This window comes from Neomonachus schauinslandi, chromosome 9, assembly GCF_002201575.2.
Source record: "Neomonachus schauinslandi chromosome 9, ASM220157v2, whole genome shotgun sequence".
NCBI classification, from domain to species: domain Eukaryota; kingdom Metazoa; phylum Chordata; class Mammalia; order Carnivora; family Phocidae; genus Neomonachus; species Neomonachus schauinslandi.
This window is the reverse complement of record NC_058411.1, coordinates 14,604,918-14,632,589: the sequence shown is the minus strand read 5'-3', so window position 1 is coordinate 14,632,589 and position 27,672 is coordinate 14,604,918. Positions and strand designations below refer to the sequence as shown.

At 39.7% G+C, this 27,672-nt stretch overlaps 1 protein-coding gene across 8 annotated transcripts in view; it reads left to right on the top strand.

Moving 5' to 3' along the window:
* ZC3H14 (zinc finger CCCH-type containing 14) overlaps positions 1-27,672 on the top strand; it is a 51,224-nt gene that overhangs the window by 14,732 nt on the left and 8,820 nt on the right. For 5 of the 8 annotated variants that reach the window (XM_021679807.2, XM_044918169.1, XM_021679808.2 and 2 more), the window contains 4 exons: positions 1,151-1,306; positions 20,092-20,166; positions 24,827-24,986; positions 25,746-25,978. In XM_021679807.2, coding sequence (XP_021535482.1) covers positions 1,151-1,306; positions 20,092-20,166; positions 24,827-24,986; positions 25,746-25,978 — 624 coding nt within the window. The remainder of the gene's footprint in view (positions 1-1,150; positions 1,307-20,091; positions 20,167-24,826; positions 24,987-25,745; positions 25,979-27,672) is intronic. The other 3 variants (XM_021679812.2, XM_044918171.1, XM_044918170.1) reach the window with 2 other exon arrangements.

Below are 27,672 nucleotides of genomic sequence, written 5' to 3'. Positions count from 1 at the left end.
AAAGCTTGTTCTGAAATCAAACTAAATCATGGATGCCATATTGCTATAATTCTGTACTCTGCCCCACGTGCTGAAGCCAGTGTGTAAAACTTTCGGTTAATAAAAACTGATGATTGCCCACTCTAAAAGTTTTTATTTTATCCTTGCTATGGATTTGATGACTGTTCTTTTAGCATTTTTCTGCTTTTTCATTCTCGTTTGTATCTCTTTTTGTGACCCCTTCCTAAAGTGGAAGTAAATTATGTTATCAGCTTTTGAACCTCATAGGTATCTGTCCTCTTGCTTCTCCTTTCTAACTTAACCTTGAACATAAACAGGTTTTGGCATATATAAGGATTATCAGGCAAAGGCCAAAACTAGACCTAATCTATTTACATTTCATTTCTTTGCCTTTCCACAATTGAGTAGTTTGTTTGTTTTTTTAAGATATTATTTGAGAGAGAGAGAGCATGAGCAGGGGTGGTGGGGAGAGGGAGAAGCAGGCTCCCCGCTGAGCAAGGAGCCCTATGCGGGGCTCGATCCCAGGACCCTGGGATCATGACCTGAGCCAAAATTGAGTCAGATGCTTAACCAGCTCAGCCACCCAGGTGCCCCTGTTTTTATAATAGTGGGAGATTGCCCAAGTATTTTTGAGAACTAGCATTGAAGTTCATTCTCGACCTGTATTATGTAAATTATAATTTAAAGTTGTTACATGATCATGAAGCAGAGTTTAAACTACATTTGGTTAGGGTGCCTGGGTGGCTCAGTCGTTAAGCATCTGCCTTCAGCTCAGGTCATGATCCCAGGGTCCTGGGATCGAGCCCCACATCGGGCTCTCTGCTCAGTGGGGAGCCTGCTTCTCCCTCTCCCTCTGCCTGCCGCTCTGCCTACTTGTGCTCTCTGTCAAATAAATAAATAAAATCTTAAAAAAAAAAAACTACATTTGATTAAAAATGAATACCTATATGTGGCAGTGTATTTATGGCATGTGCTTTAAAATGTATAGATGAAGCAGATATCTAAGAAAAAAGGTGTTACCTGTGAACTGTTTCAAATTTTTCATATGTTCTAAACTCAAGGAGGCATTTATGTTTAAGAGGACATATTCACTGCTCAGTTTTGATGTATTACTGCATCTGCATTTCCCATCTTTTTTCCTTTTAAAAAGTCTCACAGAAACAGACACTTCCAGTTGCTCCCAGAACTCGAACTTCTCAAGAAGAATTGCTGGCAGAAATGGTCCAGGGGCAAAGCAGGACCCCCAGAATAAGTACCCCCATTAAAGAAGAGGAAACAAAGGGAGATAATATAGAAAAAAGCCAAGGTAATAATTTAAATAATACGTCATTCTCTACTCTTACACTTTTTCATGAGGCTTTAAACATTTCCCAGTGGGTATTTATGAAATGTTAGTTCTGTGAGAAAACTGGTCATTAGGCCCAAAGATAGGATGAGAAGGCACCATGAGGAAAGTCTAAGCCTACACATTTCAGAATCCTGAAAAGTCTTTTTATTATAGAAATTTTTAATGTTCTTACAAGTGGGAAGAATAGTGCAATGAATTCCCATGAACCCAGTTACCTGGCCTTAATAATTACCAGTATTTTGCTGGTCCTAAGAAAGTTTCTACTTAGAGATACATAGATACTTGCATTTTTTCTTCTTTTTGTTAATCCTACTCCTGTTCTCTTGAACTGGGAATTGTATCTTTAAATCTCCCTTCTTAGCATCCTTTCTTTGACCTGGCCAGTTGTCCCAGTGGCCCTACTTTATTCTTTTGCTGCTGGCAAACTGCAGTTAGCCTCGAGCTGATCCTTCTGCTTCCTTTGTCTCAACCCCCACTAACTCCATCTCCAGTACACTTTGCCTGTCTAAAGTGTGCTCTGATCATGTGACTTCGTGAGAGCGTTATAATGTTTCCACCTCATGCATTGTCTGGGATTGATGCCATCAGCTTGGCTTAGGCAGTTTGGCTGTCTGGTCTCTGGGCCTGCCCAGTCATTTTCCACCGCTCTCCGACCTCTACCTATCAAGAAAGGTCCTAGTTTCCATCTTTTTCTTTTCTATTGAGAGCTAAATTAGAAAACCCCACCAAAACTGAATGCTCGTCATGTTATTTCTGACTTATACTTTTCTAATGCTGGCATGCATTTTTTCATTCCTCCTTAACTGTTCTTGAAACTGTTTCAGGTTCATTTCAAATTTATTTGTTTCATGAGGCCTTAATGATTCCATTCTGTATTTGTCTCTTCATTCTCTCTTTAAAAAAAAAATGCTTGTATTGTGCATTTTGCCATGTCAGCATTATGTGCAAATCCAATAAATGATGGACCTGAGAACAGGAAAATTCTGAAACAGCCAGTAGGTACTAACTAGAAAGCATAAGTGGGCCAGTTTGTAAAGACCAACTGGAAAGCATTTGAGCTTCAGTGAGGGTAAGAATTGCAGTGTATTGAAGCCCATCAAACAGGTTTAAATCCAAGATTTCATATATTTTTTTAAAGATTTTATTTATTAGAGCATGAGCAGCAGGGAGGGGTAGAGGGAGAAGCAGACTTCCGCTGAGCAGGGAGTCCGATGTGGGACTCGATCCCCGGACCTGGGATCATGACTTGAGCCGAAGGCACATGCTTAACCGACTGAGCCACCCAGGCATCCCCATGATTTCGTATTTTTTAAAAGTGAATCTTTAATTGGTCACCTTCTAGAGGTATAATAGATACTAATTCATTGTCTTGAAAACTGGATAAATAAAATTATTGAGCATTTATGCTGTCTTTCCGTTAAAGAATGGTATCCCTGTGTAACATCTGCTTTTGTAAATGTAGTTTTATTGTACTCATTCATGTATATATTGTCTCTTGCTGTTTTTGTACTATATCCAGAGTTGAATATAGCTGATGAGGAAAGCGCTTTTTTTTTTTTTTTAAGATTTTATTTATTTATTTGACAAGGAGACACAGCGAGAGAAGGAACACAAGCAGAGGGGTGGGAGAGGGAGAAGCAGGCTCCGGGGCTCAATCCCAGGACCCTGGGATCATGATCTGAGCCAAAGGCAGACACTTAACGACTGAGCCACCCAGGCGCCCCCCCCCCCTTTTTTTTTAAGTAAACTCTATGCCCAACGTGGAGCTTGAACTCATGACCCTGAGATCAAGAGGTGCATTCTTCAGACTGAGCCAGCCAGGCACCCCTAGAAAAAGCATTTTTAAAAATTCTTCCAGCTCATAAGTGAAAACAGAATGATAGGATTATAGCTTATTGGGTTTTTTTCCCCCCTCAACTCAGTGAATTAATCTAGGCACTGATGATTAATGGCTACTAAAAAAAGCGAAACAGTCATTTCATGCCTCCAGATGAAAGAATAAAACTACCTTAGTCTTGGCAGCAGCTCTTTCTGCCCATAGGTCCTGTCCCCATTCTTTAATAAAGTCACCATTTTTGCACCAAAAAAACAAAACTACCTTAGTCTTGCCAGAGGATTTGAACCTGGGTTATCAGGGCTCTGATCCAGCCATCAACTTGCAGGAAGTACAGAGGCCCGAGGAATATGTTGGTTGTCACATCATGAATGTGCAACAGGCAAAGAACAGTCTCTGGGACTCCATATAGGTCAAACAGCCTGAGAATTCTAGATTAAAAGACAAAATAACAAGGTGCAAGGTTAAACTGTAGTGTCTAGAGATACACACTTGTGTGCCACAAAGAAATTTTAGGTTACTATAAGGCATAAATGGTTACTTTAGGAGAGGACTGATTGAGATGGAGCAAATACGGAAAGGTTTCTGGGGTGGTTGGCACAGTTTTATTTTTTGGACCTGAATGTTGACTGTAAGGATGTTTTGCCTCATAAAATTCATTAAGGTACTGTTTGTTTTGTGTGGTTGTCTCTGTGTTTTGTTTTAAAGTAAGAGGTCAAAAATTTGAAATGGAATCAAGTACATCTGATGAGGACTTACTACTCTTTCTGAATTGGTTTATTCGCAAGTGCAAAGTGACATTCTGCAAACAGCGATTAATTACTGTGCTTACTCACTGTTTTACAGCTTTGTGACTAAAATCTAAATATGCATACATATATTGGCATGAGTTAGTGTTTTTTCATCTCTCTGGTCTCTGTATTTTTACTAGCCTAACCACCTCACAGTATTCATGTTATTTCTCTTTTTGTCTTGGATTAGTCTGTCACCAGAAGTTTATTTTGTTAATGTGTTCAAAGACTTAACAACAATAATTCTGGCTTTATCGATTCTCCTTTGATGTCTTGGTTTTCTATTTCTTTGGTTTCTGCTCTTATTTTTAATATATCCACCTATATTTTTAATTATTTATCTTCGCTTGTCTTTTCAAATGTAAACATTTAAGCTGTAAATTTCTCTTGAGGTGCCATTTCTGTTGTGTATCACAAATTTTGATATATAATGTTTTCATTATCAATCTAAGTATCTTTAATTCCTATTACGATCTTCATCTTTGACCCATGAGTTATTTGAAAATGTTTGTAATTTATAGTATACAGAGGATTTGTCTTTTAGTCTTTTATTATGTCCTCTTGACTTGATGGCATTGTGTCAGTGTGATTTGTGTAATACATATTTTTTGAAAATTGTTAAGACTTAAGACATTAATTTTGCACATCTTCCATGTGCATTTTGAAAGGAAATTGTTGGATTGAGAATTTTGCATTGAGTAGATAAAGCTCTGTGGTTATGTTGTTCAAATCTTCACCTTACTGAGTGTTTGGTTTTCTTGACTTAATGAGAGAAGGTCTTGAGATTGTCCATTACGATGACAAATTTATCTTAATTTCTCTATACTTCTATCATATTTGTTTTCCATGCCTTTGTTGTCAGTCTTCTCTGACCTTCTCTTTAATGCTTTAGGCAAATATATCTCTTAAATATTATAAAGCTAGATTGTTGTTTTGTTTGTTTTGTAAAGATTTTATTCCAGAGAGAGTAGGGGGGGGGTAGCAGAGGGAGAGGGACAAGCAGACTTTGTGCTGAGTGTGAAACCCGATGTGGGGCTTGATCTCAGGACCCTGAGATCATGACCTGAGCCAAAACCAAGTCAGACCCTTAACTGACTGAACCCCCAAGGCGCCCCTAGATTGTTGTTTTTTTAACCCAGTCTGAGTTTGCCTGTTAGTGGAAAGTTTAAGCCATTCATAGCTCTGTCATCTTTTCTTTCTTTCTTTCTTTTTTTTTTTTTTTTTTGCCAAAGATTTTATATATCTGACAGAGAAAGAGGAAGCACAAGCAGGGGGAGTGGCAGGCAGAGGGAGCAGGAGAAGCAGTCTCCCTGCTGAGCAGGGAGCCCGATGCGGGCTTGATCCCAGGACCCTGGGATCATGACCTGAGCCAAAGGCAGATGCCTAACTGACTGAGCCACCCAGGCACCCTTCTTTTTTGATTCGTATTGGCCTTTCATTTTTTTCTCCCTGTTTGCCTTTAAGATTCATTAGTTACTATTGTTGATTGCCCCAGCTTTTTTTTTTTTACTAGTTTAAACACTCCATTTCTGTTCATTCAGTGGCTAGCACTGAAATTTTACCATGCAAATTTAATTGCATATTCCATAAGTTAATGTTCTGATCCCATTTCCAAAGTAAATGAACTGTAGTTCCAGTCTTTACCCTTCTGGCTTATGTTTCCAGTGTTTCATTTTAGTCATTTTTTAAATGCATAAGTTGGGCACCATTATTATTTTACCCAGGCAATGTTTACCTACGTGTTTATCAGTTTTGGTTCTCAAATCTTGAATGTTATTAGGGGATATCATCTTCCAATGTTTTGAAGTATTTTTGAAGTGTATTCTTTGGCAGTTTCTTTAAGAATGGGTCTATTGCTCTAAATTTGCCAAGAGTCTGTTTATCTTTGTGATTTTTCTTTCCTTGTTCTTGTGCAGTAATTTTGCTGGATAACAACAGTTATTCTCAACACCTTGTATGTATTATTCCGTTGTCTTCTGGCTTCCATTATTGTTGAGTGGACTTCTGTCATTCTAATTGTCTGTCGTTCCTTTGTAGGTGATCTGTCCTTTCTCTGGCTGCTTTCAAGATCTTCTCTTTGTCTTTGATGTTCTGCAGTTTCACTACGATGTGTCTAGGTGTGGATTTCCTTTGGTTTTCCTATTTTGTATATGTTGTATAAAAAACATCTAAATAAAATATTTTACATATGAAATAATGTTTCCCGTAGAAAATTTGGAAAAGCAAATCTTTGTAATGTTTGTTGATAGATTAGAAACTAATCAAATAGCGTAGAAAATTTAAAAATAAAAAGCAGTGTTCTTTGCTTCATTCTTCTCCACATTGGTTCTTCCCAGACAGCTACCACTTTTAAATGCTTGTGTTTATGTCTTTAATTTTCTCCATGTCAATAATATGCTTTACATTCACTAACTATAGGTGGTATCTTTTGTTTTTTTTGCCACAATATATCAGGATCTAACTCAGAACTTTTCCCTGCTTTTCAAGCCCATAGAGTAAAATCACTGTTTTTGGTTCATTTATTGCTTACTTTTGTCATTTTAAGTAATACATCTAAATATTTTTTGTGTGATTACTATAATTCAGTATGCTTTGTTCTTTTTATTTATTTTTAGATTTTATTTATTTTTTTAAAGATTTATTTTTTTGACAGAGAGAGAGACAGCAAGAGAGGGAACACAAGCAGGGGGAGTGGGAGAGGAAGAAACAGGCTTCCCGCTGAGCAGGGAGCCCGATGTAGGGCTCGATCCCAGGACCCTGGGATCATGACCTGAGCTGAAGACAGACGCTTAACAACTGAGCCACCCAGGCACCCCATTTATTTATCTTAGAGAGAAAGCAAGCAGGGGGAGGGGGAGGGACAAGCAGACTCTGCACTGAGCTTGGAGTCCGACATAGGGCTCAATCTCATGACCCTGAGATTATGACCTGAGGTGAAATAAACAGTTGGACGCTCAACCAGCTGAGCCACCCAGGCACCCCTATTTCAGTACACTTTGATCTTCCTAAGGATATTTATGCCCCTTTATAAACTCTTGATGCATCTTTTCATACCACACCTTCTAAATTCTGTACTTTTTTATTGGGGGAGGGCAGATGGAGAGGGAGTGAGAGAATCTTTTTTTTTTTTTTTTTTTTTAAGATTTTATTTATTTATTCATGATAGATAGAGAGGCAGAGGCAGAGGGAGAAGCAGGCTCCCCGCGGAGCAGGGAGCCCAATGCGGGACTCGATCCCAGGACCCTGGGATCATGACCTGAGCTGAAGGCAGACGCTTAACCGACTGAGCCACCCAGGCGTCCCGGAGTGAGAGAATCTTAAACAGGCTCCACACCCAGCACAGTGGGGCTCTATCTCATGACCCTGAGATGGTAACCTGAGCCAAAATCAACAGTCAGACGCTTAACCAACTGAGCCACCCAGGCGCCCTAAACTCTGTACTTTTATATTGCCGAAGAGGATCAGATACACGTTTTGTTTTGTTTTCCTTGTTAAGACTACTATGCTTTGTAAGTTGACTCTAAAAGTTGAGAACCAATAAGCAGCGTATTTACATTATTAGGATTATATAAATAGGGGTGCCTGGGTGGCTCAGTTGGTTAAGCGTCAGACTCTGGATTTCCACTCAGGTCATAATCTAAGGGTCATGAGATCAAGCCTGCATCAGGCTCCACGCTAGGCATGAAGCCTGCTTAAGATTTTCTCTTCATCTCCCTCTGCTCCTCACCCTGCTCAAGTGTGAGCATGCACTCTCACTCTCTCTAAATAAATAAAAATCTTTTTTTAAAAAAAAAGACTAATTATTCATTAGAGGTCCAGCTTTACATTTTGTCTGCAGTTCTTTGCTAGGGGTTCCTTAGAGTTGTTTTTCTGTTCTTGAACAATTTTTTGTTTTCCTTAGGTTACCCTTCTTGTGTTGCCCATCTTTATTATAGTCTAAAAATCTGTCCTTTTATGCTATTACGTCTTTGAGTTCCACTATTTTCTTAGGTACCTCCATTCTAGAGCCTCTGCCCTCTCTTGCTCATCTGACTGGTTGCTCTCTAGGTCTGCTTCAAGACTGTCATTCCAGGACTTACTCCTTCCCTGAGTTTGCTCTGCATTTTCTGGATCCCACTGTCTTCTCCGTATGTTCTTCCGTTTTGTCATCACGTCATGAGGAAACTTAAGAAAAAGTATGGGAGGTAAATTTTTCTGAGTACTTAGAAATCTTATAATTTTAATTGATACTTCGGATAGGTACGGAATTCTAAGTTGAATTTTTCTCAAAATTTTGAAGGCGTGGCTTCATGATCTTGAAGCTTCTAATGTTTATGCTGAGGAGTTGGTTGCCCATATGATTCTTATTCCATTATAGAATACCAGGGATTTATTTCTCTGGAGGGTTTTAGGATTTTCTGTGTGTTCTTGATGTCTGAAATTTACTGTGATAAACATAGGTGCTATAATTAGTCACTTTTGGGCTAGATACTTTGTGTACTTTTTAGATTTGAAAATCCATGCTTTTAAGTCTGGGAAATGTAAATTATTTCTTTAAAATTTTTTCTCTTTTGGAAATTCTGTTAGTTGGATGATAAACTTCCTGCTTTGATTTTCTCGTCATTTTTGTCTTGATCTTATTCTACTTTGGGATATTTTATTGACTTTATTATCTTTAGTCCCCCTGTTTTTGTTTGTTTTTTAAGGCAAGTGTATTTTAAAATTTCCTCAAGCTTTTTCTTGCTCTATTTATGTATCTTGTTTTGTGGATACAGTAATATTTCAAATTTGTCCAAAGAACATAAGTACAGGGTTGTTGTTTTTCTTCTTTTTAAAGAATTGTATTTTGTACCCTAATTGATGGTTTTCTCCAGAGTCAGTGTTTGGTTTTTTGTTTGTTTTTCCCTTTTATTTGCAGGCTCTTTTCAAAAATGTGTGTAGACATGTGGGTTCCTAGTTTAAGAAAAGGCAGTAAAGAGGCTTACCTAGAATTATGTGGGCTGAGCTTTGCTGTGCGCAGGTTTTGTTTTAAATTAGGCAGACAAGGAGCTGCAGTTGGCCTTGAAATTATAGAGGAGCTTTGTGGAGGTGGTTACATTCCCAGTAGCTATCTAGATTCTCCCCAGATAATTTGCTGAGTTCCTTCTTTTTTTTTTTTTTTTTTAAGATTTTATTTATTTATCAGAGAGCGAGCGAGAAACAGCATGAGAGAGGAGAGAATCAGAGGGAGAAGTGGGCTTCCCGCTGAGCCGGGAGCCCGATGTGGGACTCGATCCCAGGACCCTGGGATCATGACCTGAGCCGAAGGCAGTCGCTTAACCAACTGAGCCATCCAGGCGCCCGAGTTCCTTCTTTTTAAAACATTTAAAAAAAATTTTTTTTTAAGAAGGCTTCATGCCCAAAATGGGCCTTGAACTCATAAACTCATGACCCTGCGATCAGGAGTCTTATACTCTACTTACTGAGTCGGGCAGGCACCCCAGAACGTTTGAATTTTTAAAAAATGCATGGCTGTCTTATTTGCAAACCCTTGTTTTCTGTTGCACATCCTTTGTAGTCTTCTTTGCTCCTCACTTCTCACAGTTGGATGGCCCTTTATTCCTTTCATCCAGGTTATATATCTCCACATTGTCAACTCTGAAGTGTGTATCTCCAGCCAAGACTTTGCATCTGAATTCTCCCAACTGCTTATTCTACATTTCTTCTTGGATATGTAATAAGTAAACTTATCTAAAGCCTAACTACTAACAATCTTTTCTTCCAGTCTGTTTTTCCTGCAGCCTTACTCATTTTAGTTAATGGCACAGCACCACTTTTCCAGTTGATCAGGCCAGAAACCTAAACCTGTTCTTTCTTTCAAACTTAGGGCCATTCTTCCTTGCCTCTCTCTTTTCTTTCCTCTCTCTCTCCTTTTACCTTCCACCTTTAGCAAATCCTGTTCACTCTTCCTTATCACCTCTGCCTCTAGCATCCTAATTTAAGCCATCATCCATGACTTGCCTTGATTATTGGAAGAGTGTCCTTACTGGTCTGTCTGCTTTCACACTTGCCCTCCTACAGTCTGTTCCACACAGTAGCAAGTGATCCTTTTAAACTGTAAGTGAGATCATGCTATACTCCCCTTCTCAGAACCCATTGGTGGCTCTCCATTACACTCCCAAGTAAAAGTAAGATTCCTCCCTGATCTTTCACCTATCATTACCTTTTCCCTCCCTCCACTTCCCTTCTCCTTGATATCTCCTAGGCATACTTGCTGTGTTTCTCTTTCAGAGCATTCAAAGAAGAGCATGTCTGAGATGCTTTCAGCCTTTCCCTGGTATATTTTTTTCCGTATGTACACATAACTCACTCAAAAGTCATCTCTGTGAAGCCCTCCCTAGCCCCCTCCACTCCTTAACCCACTTTTCTAAAGCTTTATTTTTTTCATAGCACTTCTTATCATCTAATACATATTTTATGTTTTCATAGTTTAGATATTTTTATCCAGACTCGGGTCATCAACACAAAACATGTTCTGTTTTACATATATTTTGGTTTTTTTTTTTTTTGAGCTCCCATCTCCTTCCCCTCCCACCAGAATATAAGTTCTCTGACCAGGGATTTTTGGTTATTCATTGCTGTGATTGAGTGCCCAAAACGGTGCCTGACATATAGTAGGAGCTCATTAAATCCTTTTGTCTTTTTTTTTTTTTTTTTTTAAGATTTTATTATTTATTTGAGAGAGAACACAAGCGAGGAGGAGGAGCAGAAGGAGAGGGAGAAGCAGACTCTTCACTGAGCAGGGAGCCTGACATGGGGCTCGATCCCAGGACCCTGGGATCATGACCTGAGCAGAAGGCAGATGCCTAACGAACTGAGCCACCCAGGCATCCCTAAATCCTTTTGGCTTAACGAATATGTCACTCTGCTTTGCATCTCACTTGCAGCTTTCCTAGGGTCTCATTTTGGCTTTTCTGCTCTGCCTCACAGTCAGTATTTGTCCATATATTTTCTGTTTTCTAGAGGTTATGGAAAACTCATCTGCTATGATGCCCTTCCTAATCTACACTTCTAAATCAGTGATCTCCTTATATGATTTTTTGTGTCCTGGAATCATTTTTTGCTACTACACTCTGTATGTATTTGACTTAAATATATCCACACTATTATTGGTATGTATGTTAGAACGTGTAAAAATAGGACTCTAAGGAGGATAGAGATATAAGTATTTCTAATATAAAATTTCTGGTTATTTTCTTCCTGTCCCTCAGTGGATAATGTTAGAGACCCAGTTTGGAGTCCCTGTTGTATGTGTTAGGAGATTGTCCTTTTTAAGTTCTTTACTTCATTTTTACGAACTCTGCAGAAGCAGCAGCTATAAATGCATATGCTCAGTGTGTCCTGTTGGACTGGAAGCCCTTTGTGAAGGAGTCTTAATAAAGAGAGGATTTTTTGTATTCAGACAGAATGAAAATCTCCCTTTTGTTCTGCCCATTGCCTTCCTCAGAGATAAGCGCTATACTTAAAACAGTTTGGTGTAGGGGCACCTGGGTGGCTCAGTAGGTTAAACGTCTGCCTTCGGCTCAGGTCATGATCCCAGAGTCCTGGGATCAATCCCCACATTGGGCTCTCTGCTCAGTGGGGAGCCTGCTTCTCCCTCTCCCTCTGCCTGCCGCTCTGCCTACTTGTGCTCTTTCTCTGTCTCTCAAATAAATAAATAAAATCTTTAAAACAAAAACAGTTTGGTGTATATCTGTAGTCTCCTTGGCATTTTTTTCATATGTGTGTACGTGTACATCCTTTCTGTGTAAAGTAGAATTACATTATATTTATATGCACATACTATATATGTCCATATAAAATAGGAATCGCATCACATGAATTTCTCTGTGACATGTTTTATTTCACTTAATATGTTATGGGGAAAAGTATAATGGCGTGATTATGAGTATGGACTGAAGGAGTCAGACTGCTTAGGTGTTAATCCAGGCTATGCCACTTACTGGGTGACCTTAACCTTTTTGTACTCCAGTTTCCTTAAAATATGTAATTGTCTTCTGCTGAGATATTTCCATTTAATCCATGGAGGGAACTTATTTTGCATTCTAAAGTTGGGTTGGGCACAGTGGGTGTGATAACAGAGGCCTCAAATGAGTTTTTTTTTAGGCACTTTGTTATACTCATCTTTGGTTAGACCTCTTTCCTGCTTTTCTTTTTGATGTGTTGTTTGCTGCCCTCTAGTGAAGCAGCTGGTTTTCAGGGGGCGTTTGGCTGAGGATGTGCTGCTGCTTCTCATGCTTTATGCTGTAGATATCATCTGTCCCAGCTAGGGCTCTTAATTCTATATGAATCCAAAACCTTGTAAATTTTGAAAATTATTTTCTATCTAAAGATTTTAAAAATTAGATTAAATTTACAGATACAGTGGAGAAATGAATAAAGATTCTTAAATAAATTTCAGCACTTTCTTCTGTTACTGTAAACATCTGTTTAACTGGGAACCCAAAGGCTACAATTCATTGTAAGAATCCTTTTAGGGACTGTTGGGGGTCATGTCCACCATCATTACATCCTTATATTTTGCAACTTATTTGTTGCTTGGCTAGTAAACCAAAGTAAAAAAAGACCTTTCTTAAATTAAAGCCATAAAAAGAGATCTTTCATGTTCATGGATTGGAAGACTTTAATATTGTTAAGATGGTGATCCTCTCCAAATTCATTTATGAATTCAACTCAATCTATGTTGAAATCCTGCTGGCTTTTTTGCAGAAATTGGCAAGCTGACCCTAAGATTCATATGGAAATGAAAAGGACCTAGAATAGCCAAAACTACTGGAAAATAAAGTTAGAGTACTTACATTTTCTAATTGCAAAACTTACTACAGAGCTATAGTAACTCACTTGCACTAACATAAGGATATACAGACAGATCTGTAAAATGAAATTGAGTATCTGGAAATAAGACAATACATTTATGATAAGTTGGTTTTCAATAAGGATGCCAAGACAGTTCAGTGGGGAATAAATAGTCTTTTCAACAAATAGTACTGGACAGCTGGATATCCACATGCAAAGAATGAAGTTGGACCCTCACCTTACATAAATTAACTCAGAAAGGGTTACATGTAAGAGCTAATTTCATAAAACTCTTAGGGGAAAAAATAGGTGTAAACCTAAATGAGCTTGGATTAGGCAATGGTTTCTCAGATACGACACCAAAAGCACAAGCTACCAAAGAAAAAGATAAATTGGACATTATCTAAATTAAAAATTTGGTGTTTCAAAGGATACTCTGAAAATTAAAAGGTAACCCACACAGTGGGAGAAAATCACTTATCTAATAATAGTCTATCATTGAACCGAGGCCAATTCCTCATTTCTCTATCTGTAAATTCCTACCATACCATATCCATGCAGCTAAACTGCATTATTTCCATATATATTTTAAAGGAGATTTGTCTGTGATTGTGGGTCTGATTATCTTCCCTACCCTCCCCCTAAAAAGAAAGTGCCAAATATCACCCTATACTATTTTCAAGGGTAAATGAAACTCAGGATACTAGATAAAAAAATTTAAAAATAATTTGAAGCCCGAAAATTATGGTTTAATAGATGAAGGGACAGTAGTCCATTAAATTCACATCATATCCAGGTATAAGGGACTTAATGTCATTATACTGATTTTTACTTCAGATCTTCAGTGCTCCTTGTCATATGAGGTAAATAATAGGAAATTCTTTGTCACATGTCTGCTTTCAGCCAATCAGAAGCCAGAATTATTTCTTAAGCAATAATAGGGTTCATTGTTTGGAGAGGAGCTTTAAGTAGGACTTACAGGATATAGGGGGCTTCATATTAATTAAGACTTCTTAGTTGGAGCAAAGAGAACATTGGTCTGGTTTGTTTAGCATTTTCAAATTTACTTTGAGTTCTGACTCCAGAAATGTACAATCCTGTCTTTTTAGTTGTAGGTTTTAAAATGTTATTCACTCTTAATACTTTTTAAAGTAGCAGCCTTAATCTCTGTTTTTATTTTTGATGGAACAATGGGCTGTGAAGGAAAAATTACCAAATTTTAAGAGGGAGAGAGAATTTTATGAAAATGTCTTCAAGGTTTCCATCACCATCTTTACCGATTTTCTTCTCACCTGGGCCAATTGACTTAGGTTCTGTAACAAGTTCTTCTTGTTCACTGAATGAGCTAGACAATATTTCCCATCTTTTAAGGAAAATATCAACTGATATCAATGAAATTAAGGGAATGAAAGCAGCAATTTTGACCGTGGAAGCAAATCTTTTTGATTTAAATGTTAGAGTGTCACAGAATGAAGCAAAAATTTCATCTTTGGAGGTTAAAATGAATGAATGTTCAACATCAACATCTGAGTGCAATAAACAGTTTGAAGATCTTCAAGAGGAAGTAGATTTTGAATCACAGTCAAGGACTACTGATGTAAAAATAATTGGCTTCCTTAGAAACATTGAGAAAGGTAAATGTTTAGTATTGGATATCTTCTGCATAACTCACCCTTGGATCTGTGTCTTTTTATGTAACTTGATTAGTTCTCATATGGAAGCAGCAAGTCAAAAAACTTGAGTTTCTCATGGATCTTTAATGACAAAACTGGAGTCCATATGGTTAACTTAGAAGCCTAGAAGTTACCAGAATTCTCTTTAGTGGATCTCTATAAAATGTTTTGAAGGGAGAGGTGAGCATAGAGAAACAAAACTTGAAATGGGAGAGAATGGTCCTCTTTCGTGTTCTGTCTCATGAAATTATTTTAAAATGTGTAATTCTTCCATTATTCATTGTGTTAAAGAGACCTGTTGTAGTATTAGAATTGAAAGAGCTTCTTCCAGTAACCGTAATATGTATAAGTTACCCAAGCTGTCTTACAGGGGTACAACTTGACCAAATGACCTCTGCATTTCAGGTCAGCTCATTGGGATTTACTGTGTTTTTTTACCATGATAATTTTGGAAGGAATTAACTTTTTTTGACATACCACTTAAGAGTGATATATCTTACATTTTAGAAGAAAATAGCTGATAGAATTTTGAATTGAGCGTTTAAAATTGAAAAACCCCGGACACCTTGCTTGGCTCAGTCGGTGAAGCATGTGACTCTAGATCTTGGGGTCATATGTTCGAGCCCCACATTGAGTGTAGAGATTACTTAATAAAATCTTTAAAATAAAAGAAAATTGAAAAAGCCCTTTTAATGAAACATGGCAATTGCTTGCCAACTAATGTACTGAGTGAGCAAAGGCTGTCCTTACAAAACTGTTAGTAATAAGTATACTAAAAATTAGTATTCAGGCATCCTACTAATATTTCAGTATTTGGAACCCTATCAATCACATCCCTTTCTACACTGTAGCACTTTTTAAAAATTTTTTTAGGGGCGCCTGGGTGGCTCAGTCATTAAGCGTCTGCCTTCGGCTCAGGTCATGGTCCCGGGGTCCTGGGATCAAGCCCCGCATCAGGCTACCTGCTCGGCAGGAAGCCTGCTTTTCCCTCTACCACTCCCCCTGCTTGTGTTCCCTCTCACTGTGTCTCTCTCTGTCAAATAAGTAAATAAAATCTTTAACAAAAATAAAATTTTTTTAAAGATTTATTTAAGAGAGCGAGAGAGCACGAGGAGAGGGAGAGAGAATTCCAAGCAGACTCTGTGCTGAGTGCAGAGCCTGATGTGGGGCTTGAGCTCATGACCCCGAGATAATACTTGAGCCGAAACCAAGAGTTGGACCGACTGTGCTGAGGCATCCCTACTTTTTTAATTTTTAAGTTTATTTACTTTTAATTGAAGTGTAGGTGACAGTACTACATTATATTAGTTTCAGGTGTGCATAGTGATTTGACATTTATATACACATTATGAAATTCTTACCACAATTAAGTATAGTTAACTATTTGTCACCATACAAAGTTATTAAAATATCATTGACTATATTACCCATGCTGTACTTTACATCTCTGACTATAACTGGAAGTTTGTTCCTCTTAATCCTCTTTACCTATTTGCTTCTCTCTGCTGCAGCCACTAGTTCTCTGTATTTATGAGTCTGTTTCTGTCTTGTGTTTGTTCATTTGTATTGTTTTTTAGATTCAACATAGAAGTGGAAGTAACAGGGTATTTGATTTTCTCTTTTTTCACGGTAGCAGAGTACCCTGCCTCTAAGTCTATCTGTGTTGTTGCAAATGGCACGATATCATTCTTTTTTATGGCTGAGTAATACTCCTGTGTGTGTGTATATGTAGGTGTATATGTATGTGTGTGTATCATATCTTTATCCATTCATCTGTCAGTGCACACTGAGATTGCTTCCGTATCTTGGTTATTGTAAATAATGCCATAGTAAACATAAGGGTGCATATATCTTTGCAAATTAGTATTTTCATTTTCTTGGAGCAAATACCCAGAAGTGGAATTATTGAATACCATAGGATCCAGTATTTCTATTTTTAATTTTTTTAGGAACCTCCTTACTGTTTTCCACAGTGGCTGCACCAACTTACATTCCCACCAACAGGGCATGAGGGTTCCGTTTTCTCCACATCCTTGCCAAGACTTATTATTTTTTGCCTTTTGGATACTAGCCCTTCTGACAGGTGTGAAGTGATACCTCATTTTGGTTTTAATTTGCATTTTGAAAAATATTTTCTGTACTTATTAGAGCAAGCACAAGTTGGGGGAGATCTAGAGGGGGAAGGGAGCCTTCCCGTTGAGCAGGAAGCCTTATCTAGGGCTCAATCCCAGGACTCCAAGATCATGACCTGAGCTGCTTTGTTATCAGGACTTACTTAATTGACTGAGCCACCCAGGACCGTTAATTTGCATTTTTTGATGAATATTGAACATTTTTTCATGTGTTAGCCATCTCAGTGTCTTCTTTAAAAAAAAGTCAGTGGTGCACTTGGGTGACTCAGTTAAGTGTCCGACTCTTGGTTTTGGCTCAGGTCACAATCTCAGGGTCCTAGGGTCAAGCACCAAGTCAGGCTCTGTGCTCAGCGTGGAGTCTGCTTGAGATGCTTTCCTCCTCCTGCCCCTGCTCCAGTGCTTCTCCTCCTCTGTTATTGCCCCTGCTTGCGCATGTGTGCTCTCTCTTGCTCTCTCTCTCTCTCTCTCTCTCAAATAAATAAAATCTTAAAAATATGTATTCAGGTTCTCTGCCTTTTTTTTTTTTTTTTTTTAAAGATTTTATCTCTTTGAGAGAGTGTGTGCCTGGCACAAGGTGGAGGAGGGGGAGGGATCAGCAGACTCCCTGCTGAGTGCAGAGCCTGAAGAAGCGCTTGTGCTGAAGAAGAGCTTGTCCTGAGCCAAAGTCAGACACTTAACCAACTGAGCCACCCAGGCGCACCCCCCACCCATTTTTTAATCAGATTGGGGGGTTTTTGGTGTTTTATGAGTTCTTTTTATATTTTGGATATTAATCCCTTACTGGATATATCATTTGGAAATATCTCCATTCACTAAGTTGCCTTTTTATTTTATTGATGGTTTCCTTCACTGTGCAAAAGACTTTTTAGTTTGACGTAGACCCAGTTGCTTTCCTTTTGTTGCTCTTGCCTACAGAGACAAATCCAAAGAAATGTTGCTGAGAGGGATAGCCAAGAATTTACTGCCTATATTTCTGTTGAGGAGTTTTATGATTTCAGGTCTTACACTTTACATTTAATTGAGTTCATTTTTGCATATGGTATGAGAAAGTGGTCCAATTAAATTTTTTCTCTCATGTAGCTGTCCATATTCTCAGCACCATTTATTGAAGAGACTCTCCCCTGCTGTAGATTCTTGCCATTGTATTCTTTAAGATTTTATTCATTTTGACAGAGACAGCGAGAGAGGGAACACAAGCAGGGGGGTGGGGGAGGGAGAAGCAGGCTTCCCGAGGAGCAGAGAGCCTGACGCGGGGCTCGATCCCAGCACCCTGGGATCATGACCTGAGCCGGAGGCAGACGCTTAACAACTGAGCCACCCAAGTGCCCCTTGCCATTTTTTTTTAAAGTTTTTATTTTTTTAAGTAGACCTTAACACCCAACGTGGGGCTTGAATCCACAACCTGGAGATCAAGAGTTGTGTGCTCCTTCTACTTAGCCAGCCAGGCGCCCCTCTTGCCTTTTTAATCATAGGTTAATTGGTAAATATGCACATTTTAACAATATTATTTCTTCCAGTCCATGAGCATGTTGTATCTTTCCATTTATTTGTGTCCTCTTCAGTTTCTTTTATCTGATAGTTTTCAGAGTACAGGTCTTTCACCTCCTTGGTTAAATGTATTTCTAGATATTTTGTTCTTTTTGGTGTAGCTATCAGTGGGATTGTTTTCTTAATTCCTCTTTCTGCTGCTTTGTTATTAGTGTGTAGAAACGTAATAGATTTCTGTATCTTAATTATGTGTCCTGAAACTTGACTGAATTCATTTCTTCTAAGAAGTTTTTTGGTGGGCTCATTAGGGTTTTGTGTATATGTCATCTGTTTGGTTTTTTTTTTTTTTCCTATTTCTTAATTTTCTTTCCAATTTGGATGCCTTTTATTTCTTGTCTGATTGCTGTGGCTAGGACATCCAGTATTATATTGAATAAAGGTGGCGAGAGTGAACATCCTTGTGTTGTTTTGATCTTATGATGTTATGAGTATGATGTTAGCTGTGGGTTTGTTATATATGGCCTTTATTATGTTGTGGTATGTTCCCTCTAAACCCACTTTGTTGATTGTTTTTATCATAAATGGATGTTGAATTTTGTCAAACGCTTTTTCTGCATGTATCGAGAGAATCATGATTCTTACTTCGCTTTTTATTTTGTTAATTTGGTGTGCCATGTTGATTGATTTGCGGATATTGAACCATCATTATATCCTTGGAATAAATGCCACTTGATTATGGTGAATAATTATTTTAATGCATTGTTGATAACACTTAATTTTGTTTTTGATAACACTTTTTTTTTAATGAAATGTGGTCTCTCTTTCTTTTAAGATTTTATTTATTTATTTGAGAGAGAGAGAATGAGACACAGAGAGCATGAGAGGGAAGAGGATCAGAGGGAGAAGCAGACCCCCCCGCTGAGCAGGGAGTCTCCTTCGTCTCCCTTTGCCCCTTCTCCCTGCTTGTGTTCTCTCTCTCTCTCTCCCTCTCTCTCAAATAAATAAAATCTTAAAAGAAATAAATCTGCAAGTGAGTACTTACTATCGCCTAAGCACTGTGGAGGGGGGGAGGTTTGGAGAAGTGTGACATCCTCCCAGTCTTCAAATTGAAGATGGAGAAAATCCGTTCTTTGTCACTGCTTTGTTTTATTTTGCAATGTAACTGAGGAAATTAAGAACTTTTTAAAGAAATCATAAATACTCTAGCTGAGTATCTTTTCTTATAGGAGATTCAGATAATTTTTTTAAAAAAGATTTTATTTATTTGACAGAGAGTGATAGAGCACAGGCAGAAGGAGCAGCAGGGGAGAGGGAGAAGCAGGCTTCCTTCTGAGCAGGGAGCCCAATGCGGGGCTCGATCCCAAGACCCTGGGATTATGACCTGAGCCGAAGGCAGACGCTTAACTGACTGAGCCACCCAGAGGATTGTTTTCATGCTGATGTAGGATCTGGACTCCAGATCTCTTGAATGTCATAATTGTTCATTGTTTTCTTTGTATCAGTCTAAGCTTACAGTTTGTCTTTTGGGAATTCTCTGATCAGATAACTCTGCTGTGTTTTGTTTTACAATTCTAGGGGTGTGGCGTGAGTTGTAATGGTGAGAGCCCAGGTCATGGAGGGAGAGGTTTCTTATTTTGATCTTGCACTTGGCTGTTGCCTGTCAGTTATGGCTCAAGCTCTGGGTCCACACAGCACCTCCTCCTGGTTTTTCCAGCCTTTACCTTTATTCCCAGGCTTTACCTCCAGTCCAAGAAAACTGGCTTCCAGACAAAGGGAGAACTAGGAAATGTCCTACAATGCCGTTTTTGGTTTAACTCGGAGTACAGATTTTTGTCTTCAGACCTTTGGTCTATAAGTATTATTAAACTGCAGTGTTGAAGCTAATCAATTATTTTTAAGACTTCCAGTTAAAAACCCAGGAAGATTATTTCAGGCTTCATTTCTGGGAAACATACATGCTGGTATTGTTTGTTTTTTAAGCTTAGTAAAGTTTTAAAATTTGTTATTCTAGGAACTCAGCAGAGGCAGTTGTTATCCCGACTGCAAATTGACCCAGTAATGGCAGAAACTCTACAGATCGGTCAAGGTTGGTAATAATCTTAAATTTTCATTGTAATTTAGCATTTTTCAGTTGCTATTTTCATTTCTTGCACCTCATTTAATGTATCTTGTATATCTTAGATCCTGCCCTAAGATGCTATATTTAGAATGTGAAAATATTTTAGGGCCAGGAGACAAGATCTGCATTTTCTTCATGTTTTATGGTGTTTGTATTTTTCGTCTCATTCAAAAACTTTCTTGCTTTGGTGCCGTTTCACCTGAGTCCCTGGAATCTTCTGGCTGTCACTCCCCTCTAGGGACAACTCAAATCCTTACCCTGCTCTCCTTTCTACCCTACTTTTCCAATGTCCTGAGCTGCTTTACTGTCCTGTAGCCTGTTCAACCTTATCCTCACTTTTATTTCTCTTTAGAATCTCCTCACCAGGGCCACACCGAGAACTTGTTCTTAGAGTCCCCGTAGCTTAATTTTTTGCCTGTTCCCCTTCCCCACCCCTCCCCAGCATAGACACGTAAGCCAGGGGCTACCTCAGGACAGGGCCAAGTGCCTTGTTTATCTCTGCATTCTCCAGTGCCCAGCCCCTGCCACATGCCTGTACAGTCCCCAGGAAATGCTGCCTACATGAAGGGAGCCATTCGACGCCTGCAATCTTCAGTTCAGAAACCTTCTTTTTTCTGTTTCCTTCTATTTCCCCTACACCTGCCCATTGTTGGAATCTCTGTTGCCTTGACCCCTCCCCGTGGCTCTTCTTCCCCTTTGGTCAGGCCTCCACAGTCAACAGGTATATTCCCTTACCCTATCTAGCTCTGTCTCAGAAAGAGGAACTTGTCCTCTCTCAGGGTTGCCTTCCACCCAGAAGCCAGATCCTCCCCGGTTGATGAACACTGGAGTGCCCCCACATTCCTGTAGTTTTAGTTTCTGCCTCTCTCCTGGCTTCTCCTTTCTGTCTTGTCTAAGTGTTTAGATACTCTCCATTCTTGATTTTGCCCTGTCATCTCTCCACATTCCATCCTGCTTTCCACATAAGGGTATTTTCTTTCAAAATGTCTTGCAGCTAAGCTCTGTGTATGTTGTATCCACTTCATTGGCACTTGCACATTCTTTTTTGTTTCCTTTAATGTTTCTTTTTTTCCCATGGTGCACGTACAATTTGAAGCATCTAGTTCTCTGAGGCTTATGATTGACTACATTCTTTGCTTACCTCCTGTCATGGTTTTTATTCCTGAGAGCCCTCTTGTTTCTGCATATTCCTTTTATTTATTTTTCACATACTGACTTTGTTTCATGTATGCAACACTCTCTGTTATTTCTAATATCTACATCTAATATCTGAGGATATTAAAGATAGTTTTGGGTATTTTTTCCCCTCCCTTCTTGGTCTTATTTTTTCCAAGTTGTTTGTTTCAATTGCTATCTTTTGTGACAGGTTTTCCTCAGATGTCTGGGGATCCTTGGTTGTCTTATATTTATGAGTGGGACACTCAAAAAGCTGATTGGCATTCTGGGTTCATTAGTCAGGGTGGAGGGCTTGTGACTTCACATCTGAATATAGATCCTGCAGTGGAGAGTCATTTGTCTCTCTAATTTAGGGGCACCGTGAGGTCACCGTCTTTAGGCTTTTCCTCTTGGACTGGTTAGCTTCTCCAAAGAAAGATCTTTCAAAGTAGTGGATTGGCTGTCAAGTGTTCTGGGAGCTAAGTGAGGAAAAGGGGCTGGGGGAGGCACCTCAACTTTAATTACTATGTGATGCTTGCTTAACATCCCCTCCCAGTTTTCAGAATGGTACTTCTTTCAATGTGGCTGGCATCCCTTGGTCCAGAGACTCTCTGTTTTGACCTTTCCAAGAGTCTTAAGCTTCCCTCTTCTCCAAGGGAGAAAATGGTCAAGGGTTATCAGGAAATCTAAATGCTTTTAAAAATTTTAATAGTATACAGTTAGCTTATTTTTTTGCAGCACTAATCTGTCAAAGTGGTGATGCTTCATTTATAGGCCACTCCAATATTGACCATCGGGAAAGCATGTCTCCAGCTATTCCAAAAAACTTGAATATAGAGGTAGGGGAACAGGTGTGATAGGGATCAGAAATGAAGAAAACAAATTCCTAGTTTAGGAAGACATAACTGCTTCTGGAATGGACCTTGAACACACCTGTATTGGCCTTGTCTTCCACCTCTTCCCAGGGTCCCCTGTGCTGCCAGTTACCCAGCCTTTGGAGAATCTTGGGATCCACATTGAATTGTTTCATTATTGGCTTAAGACTCAACTTTTGAAGATCTTAGTTTTTCACTTTCAAAATGTGGATGTCTCCTTTTACAGTTGTTTTCTTTGTGAGTTTATGTTTCAATGAATTAACCTTTGTTGACATTTTAGTGGGGTTTTAGGAGGAAACCAAATGCATGGGTTCAGCCGGTAGTCTGTACCCAGAAGATGTCACTAACTCTCGCATCTGTCTGCTCCTCTTTGACCCAGGTGATACCGTGAATCTTGTAGAAGTGACTAGTGGCTTATGTGGAATGAAAAGCTCTGTGTTCAGTGCTCACTTTTCTAAACTCTGTAGTATGTGACACGTGGTTCCCATGTTTTCTTAAGTCTTTGTTTGGTTTCCAGGACTTCACAATCTCTGTTCTTCTACTAATTCCATGTCATTCTCCTTTATCACCTCCTCTCCTCCCGTACTACCCCTCGAAATGTTCATTTTATCCTGTGTCCTGCCCTTAGCATTATTTTCATCTCTTTTTATATTCTCCCAAGATGCAAACTGGTAGAACTGCTTTGCCTCGGAAAGGGCTGGGTCGTGAGAAAAAGGGCAGCAGCCTTGGACTAAGTTCTAGACTCTACCTTTGCTAGCTGGGAGCCCTCAGTGAGTCACTGAAGAACAGCGAGTTGCCTGTTGGTCTCCTGTAATGGAGGAGGGAAGTCTCCTGCTCAGGCTCCCCATGAGAGACGGCAGCGCTGAATGTGTGTGCTTTGATTCAACGCTGCTTTGACCTTCAGTTGGAATGCTGCTTCTCTTATTTCTCTCGCCTCTTATTTCAACTTCTAAACGTCTGAGAGCCCCACAAAGACTTCAAACTAAATAAATCTAAAGTTGAAATTTATCCTGCCCCCTTTTCAGTCTGCTCTTTCTCCTGTCCTCTGTTTCCTGGATCCAGTTTCTCCTTCCGCTGTCCTCCATCTGCCTCTTTACCCTCTCCGGCCCTCGTGGGGGAAGGCAGCTCTGCTTCATTCCCAGGATGGGAGTTGAACATGCAGCTACTGTGAGGTGCCAGGGCTGCTGAGGTGTGTGCAGTGTGTCTTCTCTCCTTCATTTGTGGGCTCAAATAGGACAAAGATTGAGAATCTTTTAATTTGGAGCTTCACTGTGTCTCCTGGGCAACAGCCTAGTAACTGAGCTCTAGGACTTCCTTCCATACTACCTGTTCTTCCAAAAACCAGTTTGATCATATCATTTCCCTCCTTAGAAACCTCTCTTGATTCTTGATGACTTCTAGATCAGAATCCAAACTCATTGACACATACAAGATCCTTTATGCGTCAGCCTTCCCTGCCACTCAGCCCTCCCTGCACACAGCCCTCCATCCACACCACGTTTCTCAGCAGGTCTTAGATTCCTTGTGTCTCATGAAAGCCTCTGCCTTCTTCCGTGCGGTTTCCTCTGCCTGCCACGCTCTGTTCATTGTCCAGCTCCTTGCTCCCCACCCTGGTTAGCCTGCTCATTTCCTTTAACATCTGCTTCAAATGTCCATTGTCTGTAGGCTTTGTCTGGATTTCCTAGCTCGAGTAGGTTTCCTGTATTCTACCACAACTTGGTTCTTACTCCTTTAGGATTAGCTTTTAGGGTATGCTGTTCTGCAATTGTGTGTACATCTATTTTTTCTTCTTTGTGTACCTAGTACAGTGTTCAGTTCTCAGGTTTTTGGTTTGTTCAGTTGAATGAACATGAATGGACATCCTGTAGATACTGGTCTCTTATTTGCCTGTTAACCTTAAGAGAAGTGCAACTCATTAACTTCTGTCAGTTGATGGCATAGCAATAGGTCAACCATCTCCACTCTGGGCTCTTGGCATATTTTATGAAGTAGTCAGGGTTAAGAAGCATATTATAGATGGCATGAGCTGTGGTTATTTGCACTGATGGTCAGTGTTTTCTTTGTTGTATTTTTTTTTAAAATGCCCATTCATCTTAAAATTCCTTTCCAATATAGTCTTCTTGGTACAACCAGGCAGAAATTATGCCAGGTGAATTCTTTTCATCAGGACGTGTTCTCTCTCAGTGGTACTGTGCGAAATGAACAAAACATTTTAGAAAAATTTTTAAGCAGCCTTCATATCATAGTTTGAGGGAATATGAGGATTTTTCTTTATAATTTCAGAAGATATTATTGTACTTAGAGTAAGTTTGTATTGTTCGTATCCCACTAGATGCTTCACATAAGAACCTTTCTGTACCGTAGGCAGGGAGTATTGATTAGAAGCCCTAGGTGATGGGCTGTTACGAGGAAAGGAATACTTCCTTGAAAAGGTGTTTGGCACAGAATTGCAGTGCTATTCCTGGGTAGAACCGTTGTGATTTTCCTTTGAAAAAATTACAAATATATAAAAGATTGACATTCTTCTCACGTGTGTGATGTTGGGAATGCAAGGTATATTCAAAAGTAAACATTTATGGCCAATTTCTTTGGCTCAGATTACTATGACATGGAATCCATGGTCCATGCAGACACGAGATCATTTATTCTGAAGAAGCCAAAGCTGTCTGAGGAAGTAGTAGTGGCACCAAACCAAGAGTCGGGGATGAAGACTGCAGATACCCTTCGGGTACTTTCAGGACACCTTATGCAGACACGGTAGATGGTTTCTTTTTCTTGTGTAGCTTTTTTGTGTTGATTAGATAGTGCAGGTTAATGTGAGTTCCCAGCTTCCCTCTTCCCCATCCCAGCCCCCAGTGTAGAGTGCTTTTATTGAGTCAGTCGGTAGGCCATGAATAAATAGTAAGCCAGATTCAGTTTTCAGAAATTACAGTTTATCTTTCTTGTTCAGAAATCTGTTAACCTACAAATAAGACCATGTATGATTTAGCTCTGTAAATAAGATTCTTTCCTTTAAGCGCATCCAGGAAATGAAGTTTAAAAGCCAGGTGATCAAAATCAGGAAATCTCTGTAGTTAGATCAGATTGGGGTGATTCCTCCCTTAGAAAATGGACTAAATATTGTATAAAGTAACAAACATACAGATAATAAAATCAGTGTAAATATAGAACTGCTGGCCACGTGTTCTGAGCATAGATGCTGATTTTTCAGTTTATTTCCATGTGACCCTGTGAAGATCAAATGGACGATGATGTTCAGGGTGGAGGGGAGATTGTCCTTAGTGCAGCCTGGAGGGTCGCTGGCCATGCCGCCACAGCAACTGGCCGTGGCTGTGGTGTCGTGGCGGAAGCCACCAGGGCCGTACCTGGAAGTCCTCCTGAGTTTGTTTGGTTTTTTTCCTACTGAAGAGACCACCACCAAGTAAGGGAGCGATAGTTCTGCTGAAAGCACTGTAGGAGGCTCAGCGTTTTGTGTTTGTTTCCCTAATTCTATGGTATTTTCTATCTGTCTGGCAGAGATCTTGTACAACCAGATAAACCTGCAAGTCCCAAGTTTATAGTGACGCTGGATGGTGTCCCCAGCCCCCCAGGATACATGTCAGATCAAGAGGAGGACATGTGCTTTGAAGGAGTGAAACCTGTAAACCAAACTGCAGCCTCAAACAAGGGACTCAGAGGTCTCCTCCACCCACAGCACTTGCAGTTGATGAGCAGGCAGCTCGATGACCCAAATGGTAGCTTTTCAAATGGTGTGTTGAGAGCTCAGATTTTCCCTTTCCAGGGTGCTGTCATTGTGCAGGAAATCTGGGACTGGCCTCTCTACCTGGAATGAATATTGGTTGGAGGCCTTGCTCTTAATCGTAATTCAGTAGCCGCCTCTTTTCTTCTCTCAGACAAACAATGAGTTCCATCCGTAGTGGGCACTGCTCCCAGGCTGCCATGTGCTCAGCCCTGAGAGCCAAAGTACCTCTTAACCATGCCTGTGAAAGGATCAGCCTTCGTTCTTGCTACCTTGTTTCCTTTTTTCTTTTAGAAACTATACTTGTTACTGTCCCTTTGTTGTAACATAATAGTCTCTTACAATTCACTTGACAGAAAAATGAATTTGGATTTTGATTCTATTTATACCTCAGTGAAATTCCCTTGAAAGGAGTTTCTCACCTAATTTATCAAGATACTGCTGGGAAGTTTAGCAAAGCCTTATGTTTAAATTAATAAATATTGAAGCAAAGTATTTAGTAGACACGAGATGAACTCTGTTCAGATAACAGCCTGCTTTTAGGCAGATGAATCGTTATCACTGGCTCTTCTCTCCCTGGGCCCGGTGTCAGGTGCACAGACTGCTGGACGTTTTCATTTGTGACAAGAGAATGGTAGTAGTGTTCCTTCTGTCTTGTAAGATGTTTAGAAACACCTTTATTGGGAGGGGAGACAATTACTGAAGCTTAAAAATGAATAGTAGCGAAGCAAAGAAAAAACAGTAATGGGTTTCGATACTTTTCCAAGTTAATCCTCTTGGCAGAAACATGAAGATGTATTCAATACCTTTTTCAGTTGCTAAAAATATAATAGCTTTTAGAGGGAGATCATGAGTGAGTGAGGAGATACCACTGTTGAATTGAAAGCTTTTTCGCCTCAGTCAATAATATAATGTCCTAGTTTTGAGTGGTGGAGGGAATTGAAAGTCTGACTGTATCAAAAGGAAGAAAAAATTTTAAATGGTAACAAATGGTTAAGAACTGCCATAGAGATGCAGTACAGATTTCCTGAACCTGTGTATTTTGTTTCAAATGAGAGAAAAAGTTAGGGTCTAATTTTGTTTAAATGTAGATGTCCATGTTAGGCTTTATTGGTGTATATGTCCTAGCAGCGCCCCTCTAAATAACACGTTAGACTTCTTGCCTCGGTTTCACAAGTGCCGTGGCCCTTCTGGAGGCCAGGGGGATGAGCGGCGAGCCTCCTGTGCCGTTGCTTTGATCTGGGACTCTCACTGTTTCACTGCTGCTCGAGGATGAAGCTTTGTAATAGTTGGAACATAAGTGAGGCCCAAGAGACTGAAAAACAGTCACAGAGAGGCTCTGGTCCTTCTTGCTCTTCCCCTCCAAGCAGGGAATTTGAAACTTGGTGATTGCTTTTGCTGGCTTTTTGTCCAGTGTTTCAAGAGTGCTGTCAACAGCACTCCCTGCCCTCCCACGCCCCTTGAATGGCAGCACAGGTTTTATAACTTGCAATAAAAAGTGAATTTGCGGGTGCCTGGGTGGCTCAGATGGTTAAGCGTCTGCCTTCGGCTCAGGTCATGATCCCAGGGTCCTGGGATCGAGTCCCACATCGGGCTCCCTGCTAGGCGGGGAGCCTGCTTCTCCCTCTGCCTCTGCGTCTCTCTCTCTCTCTCTCACTCTCATGAATAAATAAATAAAACATTAAAAAAAAGTGAATTTGCCTA